Source organism: Mus caroli, unplaced genomic scaffold, assembly GCF_978045245.1.
Source record: "Mus caroli unplaced genomic scaffold, Mus_caroli_1 scaffold_10, whole genome shotgun sequence".
In the NCBI taxonomy this organism is placed as follows: Eukaryota; Metazoa; Chordata; class Mammalia; order Rodentia; family Muridae; genus Mus; species Mus caroli.
Genome location: NW_028227265.1, coordinates 4074012 through 4093436, shown reverse-complemented (window position 1 = coordinate 4093436; position 19425 = coordinate 4074012). Strand labels below are relative to the sequence as shown.

The following is a 19425-nucleotide window of genomic DNA, read 5'->3' as shown; positions in this document are numbered from 1 at the left end:
AGCCACCTGCTCTGGAACAGTCTGGTCCCAGCGTGTGAGGGACCGGCTCATGGTGCTGTGATATTGAACACAGACAGATGGATCCAGGATTGCAGAGTGTAGTTTGTTGGGTACTCACAGATCTCAAAGATGGCACAAGACCAGCAGGTCCTGGGGCTTTGTTGGAAGGACTGCTGTGGCTTCACCCAGGATGGAGTGTACCTACCTTGCTCAGAGCTCTCCTGCCCCCAGGGTGGGTTGCAAAGCTCTGAGTATCTCTCCCAGGGTTTCATGTTCAACCACGTGAGGAAAAGTGACTGGCATCACTCGGCAGTGACAGGGGTAACTCAGGTGGAGGCTACTACTCAAGATGGCTGCATTCATGTCTTCGAACCAGACAAGTACCTTCCAAATCCCAGACTCCTGTAACCTCACCTGTAATGCTCGGTAGATCTAATCCCATCCAGCCACAATGTACCTCATTGGGCCAGGAGCAGCCAGACTACCCTCCTGCAGTAAAGACTTGAGTGGCTTCGCTGTACAGGGGACTTAACACAGATGTGGCCTTCACCTACCTTACCCTCATTTCTTGCTGTCCCTCCATCCTTACTTTCAGGGACTATCCCAGGAGTTCCCATGCCCACATCCCCCACCTCTTGCATGTGAGCTCTTGGCTGCTTGAGTAGAATCCAATTCTACTAAATTGTTATAGGCCATGACCCTCCTCCTCCTTGTGTGGGATTCAGTGCAGCGCACCCCTTTCACCTGTCCTCAAATTCCAAAAAACAATTTTCCTAGGTCCCCACCGGCTTTCCCATCCCATCCTCTCTCCCTCCCCATCTCCTCCATGTGGTAAAGCCCCTGTGTGGTACCCATGCATTCCCTCATCAGTTCACAAGGTCCTGAGGGCCATGGAACTTACAGTACAGGAACAACGGGGGCACCAGGCGGCCACCTGGCACCTAGCAGGGGCTCACTAGACACCTGCTGAGTGAGTGAATTGGTTTCCGTGGCTCTGTGAGTTGAGGCCAGGCTGTTGGGCTAGCGGGCAAGACTTCTGCCAGTATTGATTTGCAGGCAGGACTCTACGTGTAAATGCGCTTTGCTGTTCTGCCTTAGGACCCAATTTCTGAAAATTAGATTTTAAATGTCGTATCCTCCTCGCTCACTCCATGTGCTTCCAGACAACCAGCGCATAATGCAAAATGAAAGGCGTGGAAAATGGACCCATTTAGTGTACTCCATTTGAAATCTGTTAGGCTATTTTTAAATTCTCATGAATCTTGTGCTCCTGAGGTTGGGCAGAAGAGGCAAAGAAGGATGGGAAGAGGGAGAGGAGGAGGGAGGGGAGGAGGGAGAGGAGGAGGGAGGGGGAGGAGGGAGGGGAGGAGGGAGGGGAGGAGAGGAGGGAGAGGAGGAGGGAGAGGAGGAGGGAGAGGAGGAGGGAGGGGAGAATGGAGAGGAGGAGGGAAGGAAGGCGGGAGCTGGCTGTAGCTAGTGGGATACTGCAGATTGTTGCGTGCTGTTCAGTTTCCATTTTAGAAGAATTCCAAATGTGATTTCTGAATTGAGAGACTGAAATGAGATTCTGCCTGAATTGCTGCTCCCCTCCACTCTTGCTGTGGGAACCACGGGCTGCCTGTGTGCAATGCGCTGAGCACGCTAGCCTCTATCTTGCCTCCCAACTGATCTGCTCCTCTGGCTCTGCCACAGGTGGGAAGCAGGCTCAGACAGGGCTACCAGAGAGGTGCACAGAGCTTGACTCACTTGGGGCGGGTGTGATCTTTTTAAGGTGTATATGGAATATTTTATCAGTTTAGTCTCTCTCTCTCTCTCTCTGTGTGTGTGTGTGTATGTGTGCGTGTATATCTGAGTGATGTATATCTTTGTGTGAGTATATACATATATATGTGTGTGTGTGTGTGTGGTGTGTGTATGTGTGTGCTCGAGTGCATGTGTGTATCTGGGGGACATATGCATGTCTTTGTGTGAGTACACATGTGTCTGAATGTGTGAGTGTGTGTATATGTATGTGTGAATGCACATTTGTGTGTTTATTTGTGTATCTGGGTGATATATGGCTTTCTGTGTGTATATATGTCTGTATGTGTGTATATGTGTGTGTGCATGTGAGTGTATGTCTATGCTTGCATATCTGGGTGATATATGTATGTCTTTGTGTGAGTATATATGTTTCTGCATGTGTGTGTCTGCACGTGTGTGTATGTGTGTGTGTGTGTGCCTGTGTGTGTATGTTGACATCAGATATCTTCTTCAATCATTCCTCACCATTTTTCTTTTTGTGAGACAGCATCCCTCATTGAACCTGGAGCTCACCAGCTAGGCCAGGCTGGATGTCCAGTGCGCCCAGGAACCTGCGTGTTCCCATGCTTGCACGACAGACACGGCACTCATTGGGGTCAGTGTCACGGCCCCCAGCCTTTGCGTTTTGCTATAATGTGTAAATCAAACTCATAGGTGTTGTAACTGTCCTTTTGGAGATTTTCTTATTCACATTCCTGACATCATAGGGTGAGAGACTGTGAGCCCGCTGTCCATGTGACCTGGATCAGGTGGCATCCGGTGGCTGGGGGTGGGGGCGGGGGGGGGGGACACAGTTTTCTCTTAGGATCCGGGTGCTTGTCTTTTTCTCACCTTCTCCTTGGCTGGAGGAATCTCTTCTCCATGGAGGGGGCTCGGGCTGATTCCTTTGGTCTTTCTGCAGCCTGGCAGAGGTGGGGAAGGGCTGTGCACCTTACACATAAAGCAGACTCATTCTGATTTCTGAATATCTGTAAAGCAACAATGTGATGGCCACTCTGTTGCTGTGAGTACCTGTGTGTGGATGAAGAAGAGCGGTCCACTTGATTCTCGGTTTTGGAGGCTGGGAGTTCAAGACTGAGTAGCCCACATGTTCAGCCATTAGTGAGAACTTGGTGGCCCATGACTTCCCAATGACAAGAGTCCCTGGGAAAGAGATTGCATTTGGGGACCAGAAGGATTCCAGAGAGGGACTGAGGGACCAGGTTGCTATTTATAACACATCTTTCTTGGAAGAACAAACTCTGGGAAGTCACACTCACTCTCAGAGATCAGAAATACTCCCGTCCAAGGGCAGCAATGTCAACACCCCAGACCATGGGCATAGCTTCCGGCACACACATTCCAGGCAGGAGGACAATGGCTTGCACTGTGCTGTCTTGTCTGATGACATGATTCTCTTCTCCTGTCATACCTTGACCCGTGCTCCCCTTCTGTCTAGTTTTGGGTACATAGTTGATGCCCCCCCCCCCAATCCGTGGTTTCTGCATCCATTGATTCAAACAGCTTTAGGTGAAAGAGAAATTTTTTAATTAATTATTTTTTTTCACTCCATATTTTATTCCTTCCCCACTCCCCCATCCACCCTCTGACTGTTCCACATCCCATACCTCCTCCCTACCCCTGTCTCCACGTGGATGTCCCCACCCTCCACCCTACCTGACCTCTAACCTCCCTGGAGCCTCCAGTCTCTTGAGGGATAGGTGCATCACCTCTGAATGAACACAGACCCGGCCGTCCTCTGCTGTATGTGTGTTGGGGGCCTCAGATCAGCTGGTGGATGCTGCCTGTTTGGTGGTCCAGTGTTTGAGAGATCTCAGGGGTCCAGACTGAGACTGCTGGTCCTCCTACAGAGTAGCCCTTCTCCTCAGCTTCTTTCAGCCTTCCCTAATTCCACAACAGGGGGTCAGCTGCTTCTGTCCATTGGTTGAGTGCAAATATCTGCATCTGACTGTTTAGGGTGAGCATATCCAGGTCTTTCCCTTTGTTCTTATTCCTTATACAACACGGCAAAACTGCGATCTCCATGGCACGAACACTGTGTTGGGGATGAAGTCAAGCAGAGATGGTTTAAAGCAGAGGGAAGATGTGTGTTAGGTGCTAGGTGTAGAAATGTCTCCACTTCACTTGAGTCTCCACCATCCCTGAGGAGTCATGAAGGTACCCTGGGGCAGATACCAAAGGGTAGATGCAGTCTAAGCTGAGATACCTGAACGCTCTTGCCTTGTCCCCTCTGGGCCTTGTTTTCCCAGGACCAGTGTGAGTCTGTCTGTCTGTCTGAGCTCCTTTGTCTTTCATCATTGCTGATGGTTTTATAGCTCAGAGTCTGTGCTGGTGTCTGTTTCTTTGGCTGATTCGGTTCTCTTTGACTACATCCTCTTATGATTCCCTGTGGAAACATCGTGTCTGGTTTGTGTTTAGTGAGGTTGGAGTTCTTAGTAGCAGAGGCACACAGTGCTGGGCTATAGTTTGATTCCAGTGAGAATGGTGTGCTAGCCTGAGGGTGGCATTTAGCACACCACTGGAGGATGCAGAATTGGATGCTTGTATTTCCTCAGGCCCCAGGACTATGCTCAGGGCTGGGGCTTCAATAGAATTCATGTTCCTGTTGTGGGAATGCTCTGAGTAACTGCCTTAAATTTTTTTATTGTTGTAAAAGAGACACCATGACCAAGGCAACTCTTATAAAGGACAACATTTCATTAGGGATGGCTTACACTTCAGAGGTTTAGTCCATTATCATCATGGTGGGAAGCATGGCAGCATCCAGGCAGACATGATACTGGAGGAGCTGAGAGTTCTACCTCTGCCTGCAGGCAGCAGAAGGAGACCGTTTGCCACACTGGATGAAGCTTGAACATTTATAAGACCTTAGAGCCCACCCCCACGGTGACACACTTTCTCCCACAAGGCAACACCTACTCCAACAAGGCCACATCTTCTAATAGTGTCACTCCCTATGGGCCAAGCAGTCAAACATAGGAGTCTATGGAGGCCATACCTATTCAAGCTACCACAGTAACCTGGATGGTTTGAAGATATTGAAAGCTTTGTAGGAGCCACAGGGCTAGAAAGCAAGGATCAGAGAGTGTATAGATGGATAAAATCAGGAGGCATTTGAGGAGGATGCCTGGGTAGTGAGGATGCAAGAGCCAAGTCAATGGTCCTGTGTTGACTCCAGAAGTAACAAGGAGGCATGGTGGGATAACAGAAGATGGTGGCCCTGCATGATGGGGACAATGGAAGATGGTGGCCCTGCATGGTGGGGGACAACAGAAGATAGTGGTCCAGAATGGGAGGGGGACAACAGAAGATGGTGGCCCAGCATGGGGTGGGGGGACAACAGAAGAATGGTGACCCAGCATGGAGGGGACAATGGAAGATGGTGGCCCAGAATGGGGGGACAACAGAAGATGGTGGCCCAGCATGGGGAGACAACAGAAGATGGTGGCCCAGCATGGAGGGAACAACAAAAGGATGGTGACCCAGCACAGAGGGGACAATGGACGATGGTGGCCTAGCATGGTGGGGACAATAGAAGATGGTGGCCCAGTATGGGGGGTGGGGGCAGAAGATGGTGGCCCAGCATTGCGGGAGGGGGGGGGACAAAGGAATATGGTGACCCAGCATGGAGGGGACAACAGAAGATGGTGGCCTTGCCCCAGGAACTATCCAGACCCTTCTCCCTCCTCCTCTGCCCACCTCCGAGAGTCAGCTACATTCCCATGCTGTCTTTGAGCAGATTGCCATTGCCGGCCAGCCCCACCCAAGCCTTTACTGCTAGCTTTGGAGACTAGCATTCTCCATGTTTGTTTCTGCCATGCTGGAACACTCCAGAAGGAAAGCTCTATGGGCTCAGGCCCAGAGCAAGTGTGGTCCTGTATCAGGTGTGCTGCCACGTGGCAGGGTGGAGTGGGGAAGATCAGCAGCCCCATTCCAGGGAAAGGGGCAGCATGTTATGTGGAGATATGTAGGGTAGGTCGAGACCACAGCTGGAGTAGGCTCTTGACATTAGAATAGCTGGCAGTGTTCAGAAGCTCCAACTTGCTAAGGCCTGATGGTGTTAGAAGCCTCAGGCTGGGCCTGCTCACTCATTGAGACTGTGGAGAGGTGCTTCCCACCACTGATGCAACAGGGCACGGGGTGTCAGAATCCTTACGTTGCTGTACTTCGTCCATGTGTGTCCACATCCATGTGTGTCTGTGTCCGTGTATGTATGTGTGTGTGCATGTAGATGCTTGTGTGTCTATACACATGTAAAGGCCAGACGGTAACTTCAGATGTCCCTTCTCAGGAGCTGTCCACTTTATGATCTGAGACAGGGTCTCCCCTTGGCCTGGAGTTCATGGATCATGCCAGTCTGGCTGACCAGCAGGTTCCAGGATTCACCTGTCTCTGTACCACCAGTGCTGGGGTTACAAGTGTGTACCACCATTCACAGCCTTTTAACATGAATGCTGGGGAGGAAGCTCAGGTCTTACACTTGTGCAGTAAGCACATGACAAATAGAGTCATCTCCTAGCCCAGTGACCCTGTGTTCTTACTAGTATTGCAGGAGGACCCCTGTCCTGGGGTGGAGGAGCACAGACCACAGAGTGGTGTGACTGTGGTACGCCTGCCAGAGGACAGCAGGATTTCCTGCTGTGAGTTAGAATTCTTCACTGTTGTGCTTCTTGGCAGCTGGGTAGTGACCCCCATGCACGTGGCAAAGGCTGGGCTTTGGTAGATCACTGAGCCTCGGTAGAATTTCTTCATTCTCTCCTCCTCCGAACGGCTCCCCTGGGCCTTAAATCCCTATCCTCAAAGGGATTTAGAGCAGCACTGTGAGAATCCAACTCAGTGTGATGTGCAGGAATTGTCCCGCCAGCGCCCAGGGTGGGCTTGCTTTCCCTAGCCTAAGAGGATCAAACGCGGATTTGTTTTTCCACAGCAAATATTTTAAGATGGTTTTCCATTTCAAAAGAAAGGTGCAGATTGCATGCCTTGATCTGTCTGGCAAAAGGGAGTAAAGAGAATGATATCTGTGTGTGCACACCCCTGCACGCTCACACGGCGCACACGAGCATGCGTGTACACATGCCAGCATATGGGCGCATTACGTGAGTACAAGCATGCTTGCAAACTTACAAGCATCCAAGCACATATGTGTACATGAATCGCACACGTCCGTGTATAAGCACGTGAGCATGTATGCATGTGGTCATGCCTGCGCATGCATAGGCATGTACACATGCATACATCCACGAACTTGTTGACATAAGAAAGGGAACCAGAGAGTGTATTTTCTCACACATATGCTGCTAGGTAAGGGAAATAAATCAACATTTTAAGCAACTTTTGAAATACTGAAAATTAATCTCTAGGTCACAACTTCTCTGCATTTAAACACGCCGGGAAGCAGAAAAGCAGCCCCTGGATCCTGCTGCTGTCAGCAAGGATGGAGGACGGGCCAGCCGGTCTTTCCATCAAGGGAACATTTGGCGAGGATATGCATCGGGCTGGAAGTGAGACTGCTTATTGCTGAGAGCGTTAGCATTTCTGACCTGCTCCACACTCTGTGAGCAGTTGGCTTTGGTTTTGTCCTTGACTCCGGCTGACATCAGGCTGTGTGCTCGAAGGACGTCAGGAGATGGCTTGGAGGAAACTTGGGTGGATCTGGGAAAGTGGGGATCACCAGGACATGTGATACCCAATTAGCTGGTGACACACTTGGCAGGTAGAGCTCGGGCTTTACCCCTGCACAGCTAAAGCTCACAGCAGCTCCCTGACCTCCAAAGTCTCCTTTCCTTCCTGCGTTCCCCTTCCTCCTCAGCTGTGAGCATCAGAAGGTCGATATTGTCTTCAGGTGCACACTGGGCTCAGGGACGGTCTGCCACATGGGAGCTCAGCCTTCCGCCACCCCACAGGGTAGATTGGAAGCTGGGCGTGAGCGTTGGCTGCTCTTCCTGAACAGGCAGGTTTCCGAGTAACGCTGACCCACTCCTCTCTGCTCCGAGGATGGTTTCGTCCAGTGGTCTTGGATGCCACTTACAGGCTTATGGTGTGAGGTTCTACATGGTGTCTCTCACCTGGCTCAGAGAAACACGCAAGAGTGAATCCAGGCTTACATCCACTTCTGTGTGTGGCTGTGATGGGGACATGGAGCCTGTCCTACCAGGTAGACTGTGTCCCCTGTGACCCCATCCTACTCCTGTGTGCGATCATGTGCTCCAACAAATAATCACAATGCAGGCTGGGGTGGGGGTGGGGGATGACTTGGAGATTAGAGGGAAGGTGAAGTGAAATGGCAATGCCCAGAATTCATAGATGAAAATCTTACACCGTTTTTGCCATGGCTGTTCTAAACTACCCATACCCACTCAGGCACCAGAAAAATCCTCTAAGACTTCTCTCTCTCAGGTCCCTTCCTCCAAGTTTCTTTTATCCCCCTCTGAGGTAAGCCTTAGGCTTCACCTCCCTGCCTGAGGAGCCCAGGAGGTCTGCTGCCTGGAGTGGGCTCCCTCACTTTTGCTTCGAGGTCACCCTGTGATGGTGGCTCCCATAGCTGGCTTGCTTTGCTTTCTTTTTCTTTTGGGACACCATTTTTTATTCTGTGAACATTCCATACATTTTTACAATATGTAAATATTACAATATGTGCATGGATGTATATATGACTCAGAGCCATCCACCTCTGTTTCCATTCAGCTCTCTAGGGTGCCCTGATTCTCAATTTCATCCAGTTTCATATCTTCTTATTTTATTAATAACTCCCTGAGTCTAGCTAGCACCACCCATCTGTAGATGAATATGTGGCCTTCTACTGGAGCATGAGCAACCTACCAGTGACCACATCCTCAAAGGGAGGGGGGGTGACTCTCCTTACCCTCCTCCCTCAATATCAGTCAACTTGCCATAGCTCCTCCAATTTGGCAGGGCCTCCAAGGCCTCCCCGTCCTACAGGAATTTTGTCTGGCTTGGTCTTGTGCGTGTCTCAGGTAGGTAACAGTAGCTATTCCGAGTTGATGTGTTACAACAGCCAGCCGTATCCAGAAATCAGTACCTCACAGGTCCCTTCCCCATCTTACCTTCTTTCTACCTTCTCTTCTGTGGAGTTGATGACCCATCCACAGATCTCGTCTCTGCATTTGGGCCAGTTCTGAGCAGCCTGGCTTTCTTGAGCCCAGTGTTTTATGGTATCCATGGTGCCAACATAGGATCTGGTATGACAGCAGTGTTAGCTGGAACTCCAGAGAAGCCCTTTCCGTTAGCACATCTTCATTCTCTGGGACCCACAGCCAACCATCGTCCTTTCTCTCTGCAAATCCCTTCACTAGAGGAACAGACTGGGGAGCCTGAGGGTAGCAGCCCACAATCTGAACAATGCCTTGCAATGTTCAGTGACTGCTTGGTGATGCTTCTGGCTCTAGAGACTCTCTATGAGGAATATCTAGCAACCCGGGAGGGTGATAAGCTTCCAGCTTCAGGCTTCTCTCTGAAGAGCCCTATCTAGCCAGAACCAACATATACCACTGCAGTATTGATTCTGTAGGCTGTGTGACTACAGGCAGGACACACAGCCTGGAAAAATGAACCGAGATGTGTATGAACGTTAAAACATAGAGGCTTGGAGATGGTCCGTGGTAGCGCTGACCTCCTGCCTTTGAGTGTGATATTAGAGGCATGTAGAAAGGCTTTGTAGAAAGGATTCTCCCAGCTCTCAAGGCCCTGTGCAGTCATGTTCTGTTTCATGTGCCAAGGATCATCTTCAGGACCATCGCCCTCAACTTCTGCCATCCCCGGGGCTTTTGAGTTGCTGGGCTCACACTACATTTTTACACAGGGTTTAATTTTCCAAAGAAACTTGAAGGTTGGTGAGTGCCTTGGATATCTGAAATTTGTCAGGATTCCAGTTTTTCTGTTTGTTTCTCACCTTTCTTCTGAATTTTTTTTCCTAAATGGAAGTTAATTTTTGGCTAAGTTAGTGCTCCAGTGTTGATCTTTGAAATCTGATAACTTACTTTTGCAAAAATGGGCCAAGCATTACTTCTCTTATTGTGAGTGTGTGTGTGTGTGTGTTTGCATGCAAAGAAAAGGTCTTTCAGCTTCTAAAAATGTACTCACATGTACACAGCACACACGTATATACACAGGGAAATGTTCACATAAAATAAAAACAAGTATTTTTTAGAAAATGTAATAACAGCTGGCTATAGTGGTGCATGTCTTTAATCCCAGCACTCAGGAGGCAGAGGCAGGAGGATCTCTAGGAGTTTGAGGCCACCCTGGTTATAGAGCAAGTTCCAGGCCATCCAGGCTTCTACATAGTGAGATCTGTAAAGAAAAATGTAGCTAGGGGATGGCACACACCTTTGATACCAGCACTCAGGAGGCAGTGGCAGGCGGAGCTCTGAGTTTGAGACAGTGAGTTCAGGACAGCAGAGCTACACAGGAACCCTGTCTTAAAAGAAAGAAAGAAAGAAAGAAAGAAAGAAAGAAAGAAAGAAAGAAAGAAAGAAGAAGAGAAGAGAAGAGAAGAGAAGAGAAGAGAAGAGAAGAGAAGAGAAGAGAAGAGAAGAAAGAAGTTGATTTAAAGAAGAGAGAAAAAATAAAAAGCAAATATACCAGCATGTTAGCTAGTTAGCCTGGCCCCTCTGGGTCCTTTGATGCTAGATCCTTTTTATACTTAAGTAGCACCAAGTACAGGGAGCTGGGAAGATGGCTCAGTAGGTAAATTACCCACTGAGAACATAGGAAGACCAGAGTTCAACAGCAGAACCCATTTTAAAGCTGGGTGGCATGGTGGCACATGCTTGCCATCCCAGCACTGGAAAGTCAGGATCCCCAAGGCTCACTGGAGAACAGACCAATCAAATCAGTAAACTCTGGGCTCATGGAAGGACCCAGTCTCAAAAAGTAAGATGGAGAGTGACACATGATGGCTACCTCTGGCTTCTTCACACACACATGCACATGCATGCACACACATGCACGCACACACACACACATGCACACACACATGCACACATGCACAAACACATACATACATGCACACATGCACAGACACACAGACACACACATATGCATGCACATGCACACATACATATATACACACATACATGCACATACACATGCACACACATATGCACACATGCACACACATATGCACACATGCACATACACACAGACACACACATATGCATGCACATGCACACATACATATATACACACATACATGCACACACAAGCACATGAACGCACACATGCACACACAAATAATACTATATACAGTGCCTTTCATGAAATGAGCCCTAAGCTAAATACCTTTAGCACCAACCTATGCTTGTGGCATGTATTCTGCTAAATATTTTCACAAATTTACCATATTCAATCATCAATTAGCTTCCACTTAATTTGGAGTCATTAAACTAATTATTTGAATTCCATTCTAGTAGTAGCATAATCTGAATATTGGATTCAGTTGGCAAGTGGGGACTACTGCTTCGTGCCTCTCCCCCTGTAAGAGCCTGAAGGCCATGGCTGTTCCCTTTGGCATCTCCTGAGCACGTTCCTTGTTCTGGGGATCATCAGTCCCTCAGAGGTACCTCTCTCTCTGGCAGACTCAGGATGTAAGAGTAGGGAAGTGAGAAGAGAAGATGGCCCTTGTTGTCAGTCAGCGTGTTGGTGATTGTGTTATCTTGCAAGTCAGATGTCTAAACTCTTATGTCCACACTCTGACCTGATTTGAGGGCTGTGAACTGGCTCTGTACATATTGCAAGGTGCTCTTAGATTGCCTGGTTCAGTGTGGTGGGGTTCGGTATGGTGGTGGCAGGTGCTCGGGGTCAGGAAACTCTTCTCCCATCAGCGATCTGCCCCAGTGTCAGCCTCCAGGCAAGCTGGAAAGCACAGGAAGCAGTTTGACCATCCCAGGGAAAGTCATCAGGCTATGAGGCCACAGAAGCTAGGTATCAGGGAAAGGAGGTTTGTTTCATGTTTTTATTTAATAGCTTCATTAATCCTTTTGAAAATTTCTTACAGTGTATTTTGATCATATCCATTCTTGTTTTGCCCAGAGCCACCTCCCAGACAATTTTATTTTGACTCATGGTTTCAGAGAGAAAATTCCATCATGATGGGCCAGGCATGGCTATTGTAGACAAAGGTGGCCGTGTCTACAGTCATCCTGATCCTCATGGGGTGGGGATGGGGGTGAGACAGTGTATGTGTGTGTGGGGGGGTACTGGAGTGGTATGGCTGTGTCCATAATCATCTTGGTCTGGCTGAAGCAAAAGCAGATAGTAACTTCAAGGCACATCCTTGGCAACATACTTGCCTTTGTGAACTCGCTGTAGCAACACACTTCCTTTTGAGGATACTCTGTAGCAGTGTGAGCTAGGGGTCAGATACTCACATCTTGGTGGAACAAGAAGAAGACAGCTTGGGGTGGAGCCAGAAGCAGATACCACCGGCAGAGCTGGCCCCAGGGACCCACTTCTGATAGCTGGAGACTAAACATTCAGTGTCCCTCTGGAGGACATTTCACATTTAAAGCTTAACATTGAGTCTAGCGTTTAGTATCTAATTTGTTTAACAAAGTATTAGTTTGAAAGCCCAGATTGTTTATAAATGTGAGTACATACCAGTTTTCATTAACAGAGGCTATCTGTTTTGGAAGGGAGGTGTTGTCATGCACAGTGATGGGCTGACAGTGAGCTACCTGTGACAGTATCAAGCCAGGGTGGCCCAATGTCATTACCTGTGCCTGCTTCCAGCTGCAGAGACAATTGGAGCCTCTGCATCCTTCTAGCACAGAGCTCCAGGCAGCCACTTGGATGGGTTTGCGGGTCTTCCAAACACAACATGCTGTTATTATTAGACCCTTGACCAACCATCCTTTGTTTTCAGCTTTTAAATGAGCATTTGTGGTTGTCTCTCAGTTTGGGCTACAGCTGTGCTCATGTTGGGATTTTTCTTGCAGAAACACGCGTGAAGGCAAACACTGTGAAGTGCATGGAAGTGTTGGAGGGTCAGCTGAGCAGGTAAGTGTGGGGGGGAGGAGTTCCTGCCCTATAGACTCTGGGTATATCTGCTTGCTTTATTAGAATTCAGTGAAGGCAAGGGAAGGAGCCAGTCAATCTTTATAATACATTAACAAAGAAAGCAGGAAAACACCCAGCATCCCCAGGGGAAGGAGCAGGTGCTGTTCCAACATCTCCTAGCCCAGGCTCCCCTTTGACAAAGCAAATAGATTAGAATGTTTAAAAGCATCTTGGCGAGAACACAGGGCAGTTCTCACATCTCGGAATAAGAAAAGCCTCTTTGGGATACCGAGCTAAGAATTCATGCTGTGGTCTGCTTTTGCTTTCTACGCAACCCAACCGCAGCCGCAGCCGCTGAAGGGGTCTTAAGGACTGTGAACCGGTTTACACACAGAACAATGCAGGAATCTGCATTGTCGGTTCTGTTTTGAATCCTGAATCAAAACCAGCATGAAAATTCTTGGTTGCTTTTTTTTTCTTTTTTTTTTTTTAAACCCAATTAGGAATTCAGATCGTAGAAGCATTAGGGACTCCGCAGCACGTCAAGCTGTTTCTGGTTTGCTGGGATGTCTACTTCTGGAAATAAACCCCAGCCAGTGGGATCTGGTCCTAATTAAGGGAACAAGTTCCACAATGTAGTCTGTGCCTTTCCTCCCTGGCAGCCAGTTTGGTTTTATGGAAACATCTTGCTACTATTTTGGAAATTGCTAAGTGGCTCTGGAATAGATTTGCCTTAAACCTTTGTCGGCCAGGACAGTGCCAAGGCCTCCCCCTTCAGGATGATGGGGTGTGGGATTAGCCTCAGGTTTGAAAGCCAAGTCCTTCCACCCACCAACTGACCTTGCTGCCCCTAGACTTGGGGAAAGCCCTGTCAGAGCTGGCCATCATGGACTGAGTGTCAGGAGTATTTGCAGGAAGCTCAGGGGCTTGGATCCGAGGCTGGCTTTCCTGCCATGTACTGGTGGGAGCGTTCTGATACGCCTCTCTCCATCTTATTCCTGATACCTTCTTTTTTCAGGCATGCAGGCCCCCTGAGGTGTGACTTAGAGTCACCTTAGATTCTTGGACAGACCTCTGAGGGCCCATGCTGAGGCATGCCTTCCCCCGAGGTACCAGCCTTCTGACGGATATAGTACGGAATAGAGTTTATTTAGGGTGTGGAGAGGGGAATTGAAGGAGTAGAGACAGAGAAAGGCAGAGAGGGAGAGAGGATCATCTTAGGACTCCTAGAGCATAGCTACTGACAGACAGACAGACACTTCCCCAACTGCAGTCCTGCATCTATGACATATAACCCTTAGGAAGAATTGGCCATCTTTCCCCCTGTATTTTTATTTTCTCTTCCTTTATATAGGTTGATTCTTTTATATTGAGATATAGATATAGAGATGGATATGGATATATAGATATATAGGTATATCGGTATATAGACATATAGACATATAGATATAATGCCCAGACCCATTTGCCTTGGCATCCCATCTTTGTGACTCACAGTAGAATATTAAAGACCACAAGAAAGCCACTCCAAGGAGCCGTGCTCACTCACCATCCCCTTCAGGCTGTTATAGAGGTAACAGCAAACATGAATGTGCTGATTTAACTCTTTCCCTTCAGGGCTGAATTTGGCTTTAATTTCCATCTTCTCAGTTGTCACATATTCGCTGTTAGCCTTCTGAGCCAGTCAAAGGATATATTAGAGAATTCTTACTTTTTGCCTGCAGTTTCTTTGAGAGTCTCTTTCTGCAGCCTAAGTGTGCCTTGAATTCAGGCCCTCTCACTTCAGGCTTCCAAGGCTGAGATTACAGGTGTCCACCACAACTTTTCTCAGCTCAGAGGTTTTTACTATGGTGCACGAAAGACAGCTCTGTTGGTAAAGTGCTGACTTTGGACCCTCAAGGACCTGCATTTGATCCCTAGACTACAGGTTGAATAAGTGAGCCCACCATGATGGTGTGCACTTATGACTTTCTACTAGGCAAGCAGAGATAGGTGAATCCTGGGGGTCACTGGCAGGCAAGACTGGTGGAATCCCTGGGGGTCACTGGCCAGCCAGCCTAGACTAGTCAGTTCCCAGCCAGTGAGACATACACACCAAACTCAAAAGAAAACAAAAACAAACAAAACCAGAAGATGATGGTACCCTGTGACTGACACAGAAGTCTCCCACTCTCCTACTCTCTCCCTCCCTCTCCCCATCCCTCTCCCCTCTCTCTCCCCTCTCCCCATCCTCACTCCTCCCAGCCCCTCTCTCCCTCCATCCCCCTCACTCTTCTTCTCTATCCCTCGCCCCTTTGTAGGTGAAGTACATGTATTACAACAATCTCATATCTTACGCCTGTAACCACCGTGGAGGAAGAGAAAATCCTTATGTCCAATGAAAAGCCAGCATCTCGGTCTGACAGGGGCCAGGACTCACCTGCCCGATACCAAGATGTGTGCACTGGTTTTGTATATACCCATGGAGCCCATTGTGTCCATGGTTGGAGAGGAACATCCTTTATCTTTCTAGACGCTCTCAGCTCTCTGTGGGCTCTGTTTTCCTGGACTTGAATCTGAAGCAGTTGCATCAATGCAGTTTAGTGGCTGCTGGTTTGTTTATTTTTGTGTCCTTGAGCTCTACTTCAGTTCTCAAGTGTTTGCTTGAGGGTGAGTCAGACGTTCACAATCAAAGCAGAAAAGACACTGGCGGGCAGGCAGGCTTTGTCTCTGCATGTGAGGGTGCTCGGAGACCCCTGTGTGTGACTCTGACCCACGGTGGGAAAGAACACTCAGGAACTCAGGTGTCTTATCTCCAATTTATTTTGAATTAAGAGCGTGATAACCTTTTTCTAAAGGAGATCTGGTTCTTAAAAAACAACAAAAACAAACCGTAATGTTTACCTACTAATTATCTGGAGGTTTTGTCGAGAATGCCCTCACAGGCAATGGTAGACAGGTAGGTTACTCAGCTAACATCCCGGAGGGCTTCAACAGAGCTGAGCAAGGCCAGAGAAAGGCATGGAGTATCTCCCAGGGCTCCCAGACACACCTCTCAGCCTGCTCACACCAACAGTCTGCCTTCAAGCTGGGAGCCAGCGGTGAGTGGGAGAAGTCATCTGAATGGGAGTTATAGAGCCTGGGAATGCCTGAAGGCTTCCAGAGTCATCGCCCACTGCCATAAGCAAGTGTTCCCTGCAGGCCACCTGCTCTCTGCTGGCAAGAGTCCTCAGGACAACTTGAGGGAGAGGGAGAGGGGGAGAGGGATGGGGAGGGGGAGAGAGGGAGAGAGGGAGAGAAGAAGAGAGGGAGAGAGGGAGAGAGGGAGAGAGAGAGAGAGAGGGAGAGGGAGGAGAGGGAGAGAGGAGAAGATGAGCTCTGGCCAAAAGCTCAGCTCTTCCGATAGATTGGCTCAGAAGCCACCAGTCCCGCATCACCAAATCATCATAGGTGACAAATAGAGTCCACCCTGACCTTCTCGGAATTACAAATTAAAATAAAGCACCAACCACAGGAATTACCCTGAGGGTCTCACTTCTATTGAGTCCTTTATCACGGGTCATCTTAAGGCCCCATCTCTAACACAGATCAGAAAACCTCCAAGCATACTGTGTCTGCTTCCATCTTTGAAGGAGGTGACTCCAATGTGTACCCTCAAATCCAAATCCAGGGTCAGGGTGGAAGTGTTATTCAGGGATGGAATATATACTTACATACATACACACACACACACACACACACACACACACACACACACACACAGAGAGAGAGAGAGAGAGAGAGAGAGAGAGATTTTATGAATACACTGTTGCTGTCTTCAGACACACCAGAAGAGGGCATCAGGCCCCATTGCAGATGGTTGTGAGCCACCATGTGGTTGCTGGGAGTTGAACTTAGGACCTCTGGAAGAGCAGCCAGTGCTCTTAACCACCGAGCCATCTCTCCAGCCCCCACCCCCACCCCAGGATGGGATTCTGTGGGAGCCTCTTGGACCATCTCTCCTGGTTGCTGTGCATACAGGTTTAAAGTCTGGGCTCGGGAATGAGATTGTCTAGATCTGAGTGTGATCCCTTCTTGAGCTGCGGCTGTTCACTACACAATAAATCTCTCCAAGCCCCCTTTTTCTATCATAAAAATGAGACAATTGCAGAAGAAGATAAAGGATGCTTCTTATATGCAATAATGACTGGATAAATGAGAGCTATTATTCAACAGTAGCAATATAAAACCACAAAAAATATGATGGAGTGAAAAAGATCTGCTTTGAGAGACGGGCGCTGGCTCAGCCAAAGTGCTTGATGTATAAACACAAGGACCCGAATCTAGCCCCCAGAACCCACATTGTAAAAAGCCAGATGTGGGGGGACAGGCTTTAATCCCAACCCTGGGGAGGTAGAGACATGAGGATTTATGGGGCTCACTGGCTCTGCCTACTTTTTAAGTTTCGAGTCAATGAGAGACCCTGTTGTGTTTTATAAAAAGAAAGAAAGAGCCAGGAATATGTTTGATAGAATGAGGTTGGTGTGGGGAAAGGGGGTGCCTCTTCGGGCCCATGCCAAGGCATCCCATCTCTCTGAGGTACCAGCTACAGAACAGTATAGTATAGAATAGAATTTATTTAGGGCTTGGGGAGGGGAGTTGAGGGCATAGGAGAGGGGTGGGGGAGAAAGAGATCATACAGCAGTAGAGGGTGGCCTGAACATGTGGAAAGAGAGGGAGAGGGGAGTGGGGAAAGAAGGCCCAGAGAGGGAAGAGGGCAAGAGAGTAAGAGACTATGAGAACGAGGAGGGGGCAAGCAGCCCCTTTTATAGTGAGTCAGGCACACCTGGCTGTTGCCAGGTAACTGTGAGGTGGAGCCTAGAAGAAATGCTAACAGACCCCATCTTAGAAAATCCACGCTGAAACACACACACACACACACACACTTATTTTCTAAAAGCAAGAGAGACTCTCTTGCCTTCCTAGTGAGTCTCAAGGTCATGGCAAGGTCTCTACCTCCATTATGTAAACAGTCTGCTCTTTCTGTTGCCTGCCCTCTGGCCAGATGCCTGCAGCTCCCGCAGAGGGGGAAGGACAAGTGGTAACTGAGTCCTTGTCAGTGGCTCTGCTGGAGACTGAGCAGCCACGCACAGCATCGTCGGCTGGCCGAGGTCCTAGAGTCACCTGCTGCCTTCACAGCCACACACCTGCACTGGAGCTTATGAGCCAGAGAACCCTGACCTTGTGTATCCCCGGCCCAGGAATCAGCTGTTTGGGTCTCCTGAGCTCTGCATCTCTGCATAGTGACCCATTGTAGACGTCCAAGAGCATCGGCGGTTGCCACAGCTCCCTATTGTACCTCTCCTTTGATAGTTCCCAGAGACAGTGGACATGTCACCTGGAGAAGATGGTCCATAAAGAAGCAGAGGCCTGACGTAACCCTGGGCATTATGCCAGGAGGACCACTGTGTGACATGGTGTCAGCCCTGAGTGAGTCCCTGGGAGGAAGGGGCAATTACTGACTTTATTTTCCTTGTCCTTGAATTGTAATTATTATGTGGATATGAGGCCGTTTTTTAGAGATAGCTAGCGTGTGTTACATGGCTCTGAACAAATGCCTATTCACCACAGCTAGGGACAGTAATTCCACCCAAGTCCAGCTTGATGGAGCAAGGAGTTCATTGGGCTTATAGGTGAATGAGTGGGGGTTCCTCACAGGAACACAGCAGCTTTCAGGCAGCTACATCAAGAGTATCCGCCACAGCAACTGCTAACCCTTAGACATTCCTAGGAAGGGGCCACTTCTGGGAGAGAATGCGGGTGGGCTGGTCTCACAAGCATCTTGTGGAGTTCAGCACTGGTGTCCTGAGCCAAGATTGATAAAGCTTATGTTCCTAAGTGTCGTGGTGTGTCCTGTAATCTTAGTGCTTGCCAGGTGAAGGCTAAAGAATTAGGAGTTCAAAGTCAGCCTTAGCTACATGTGAGTTTGAGGCTGGCCTGGACTGTATGAGACACTGTCTCAAGAAAAGACACACGCACACAAAGACAATTACCAGGGAGTGTCCAACCTCGGATGAGTTTAACATACTCAAGGCAAAAGTCTTTTTGATGCATTTGGCCATGAATTAAGAAATTAAAGAGCCATTAAGCTTCAGTCAATATGTCAATGGCAGAGATCCAATTTGTCTTTAATGAAACGAGAAGGTTTTAATGATTCCAGGGTGTGTTGAGATTGCATGATAGTTTAATTTGCCAGGAGCCTGTGACCTCCAGACAGATGGGTTCTAAAGTCTCCGCTGCTGGGGGCGGGGAGGTTCTCAAACCTTCCCTCTAGAAGGCAGGCCTTTCCAAGACTGTCAGTGACTGCTCTCCCCTGTTCTCACTGGTGAGTCTGACCCACAGCCACAGGAAGTACACGGTTGATATAGCATTACCCACGGGGTTCAGAGTCAGTCTGCCCCCACTTCCCCCTCCGCCTGTCCCTCCTTCCTGTCCCTGCCGCCTGCCTGTGTCCCGTGGCTGCTATGAGAGCGCCTGTGATGAGGAATGAGTCCCAAGTTCAAACACACCAGGCTCTGCACCATTACAGCTTAACAGCTCACACCAGCGTGGAGGGCTAGATCCCTCCTCAGGCTGCAAAGGAGAACT

General features: G+C 48.8%; 1 protein-coding gene across 1 annotated transcript in view; it reads left to right on the top strand.

The window, feature by feature from the left end:
- The window catches only part of Disc1 (DISC1 scaffold protein), a 210771-nt gene that overhangs the window by 152676 nt on the left and 38670 nt on the right, over window positions 1-19425 (top strand). The window contains exon 10 of the mRNA XM_021170050.3: window positions 12759-12819. Within this exon, the coding sequence (XP_021025709.1) occupies window positions 12759-12819 (61 nt within the window). The remainder of the gene's footprint in view (window positions 1-12758; window positions 12820-19425) is intronic.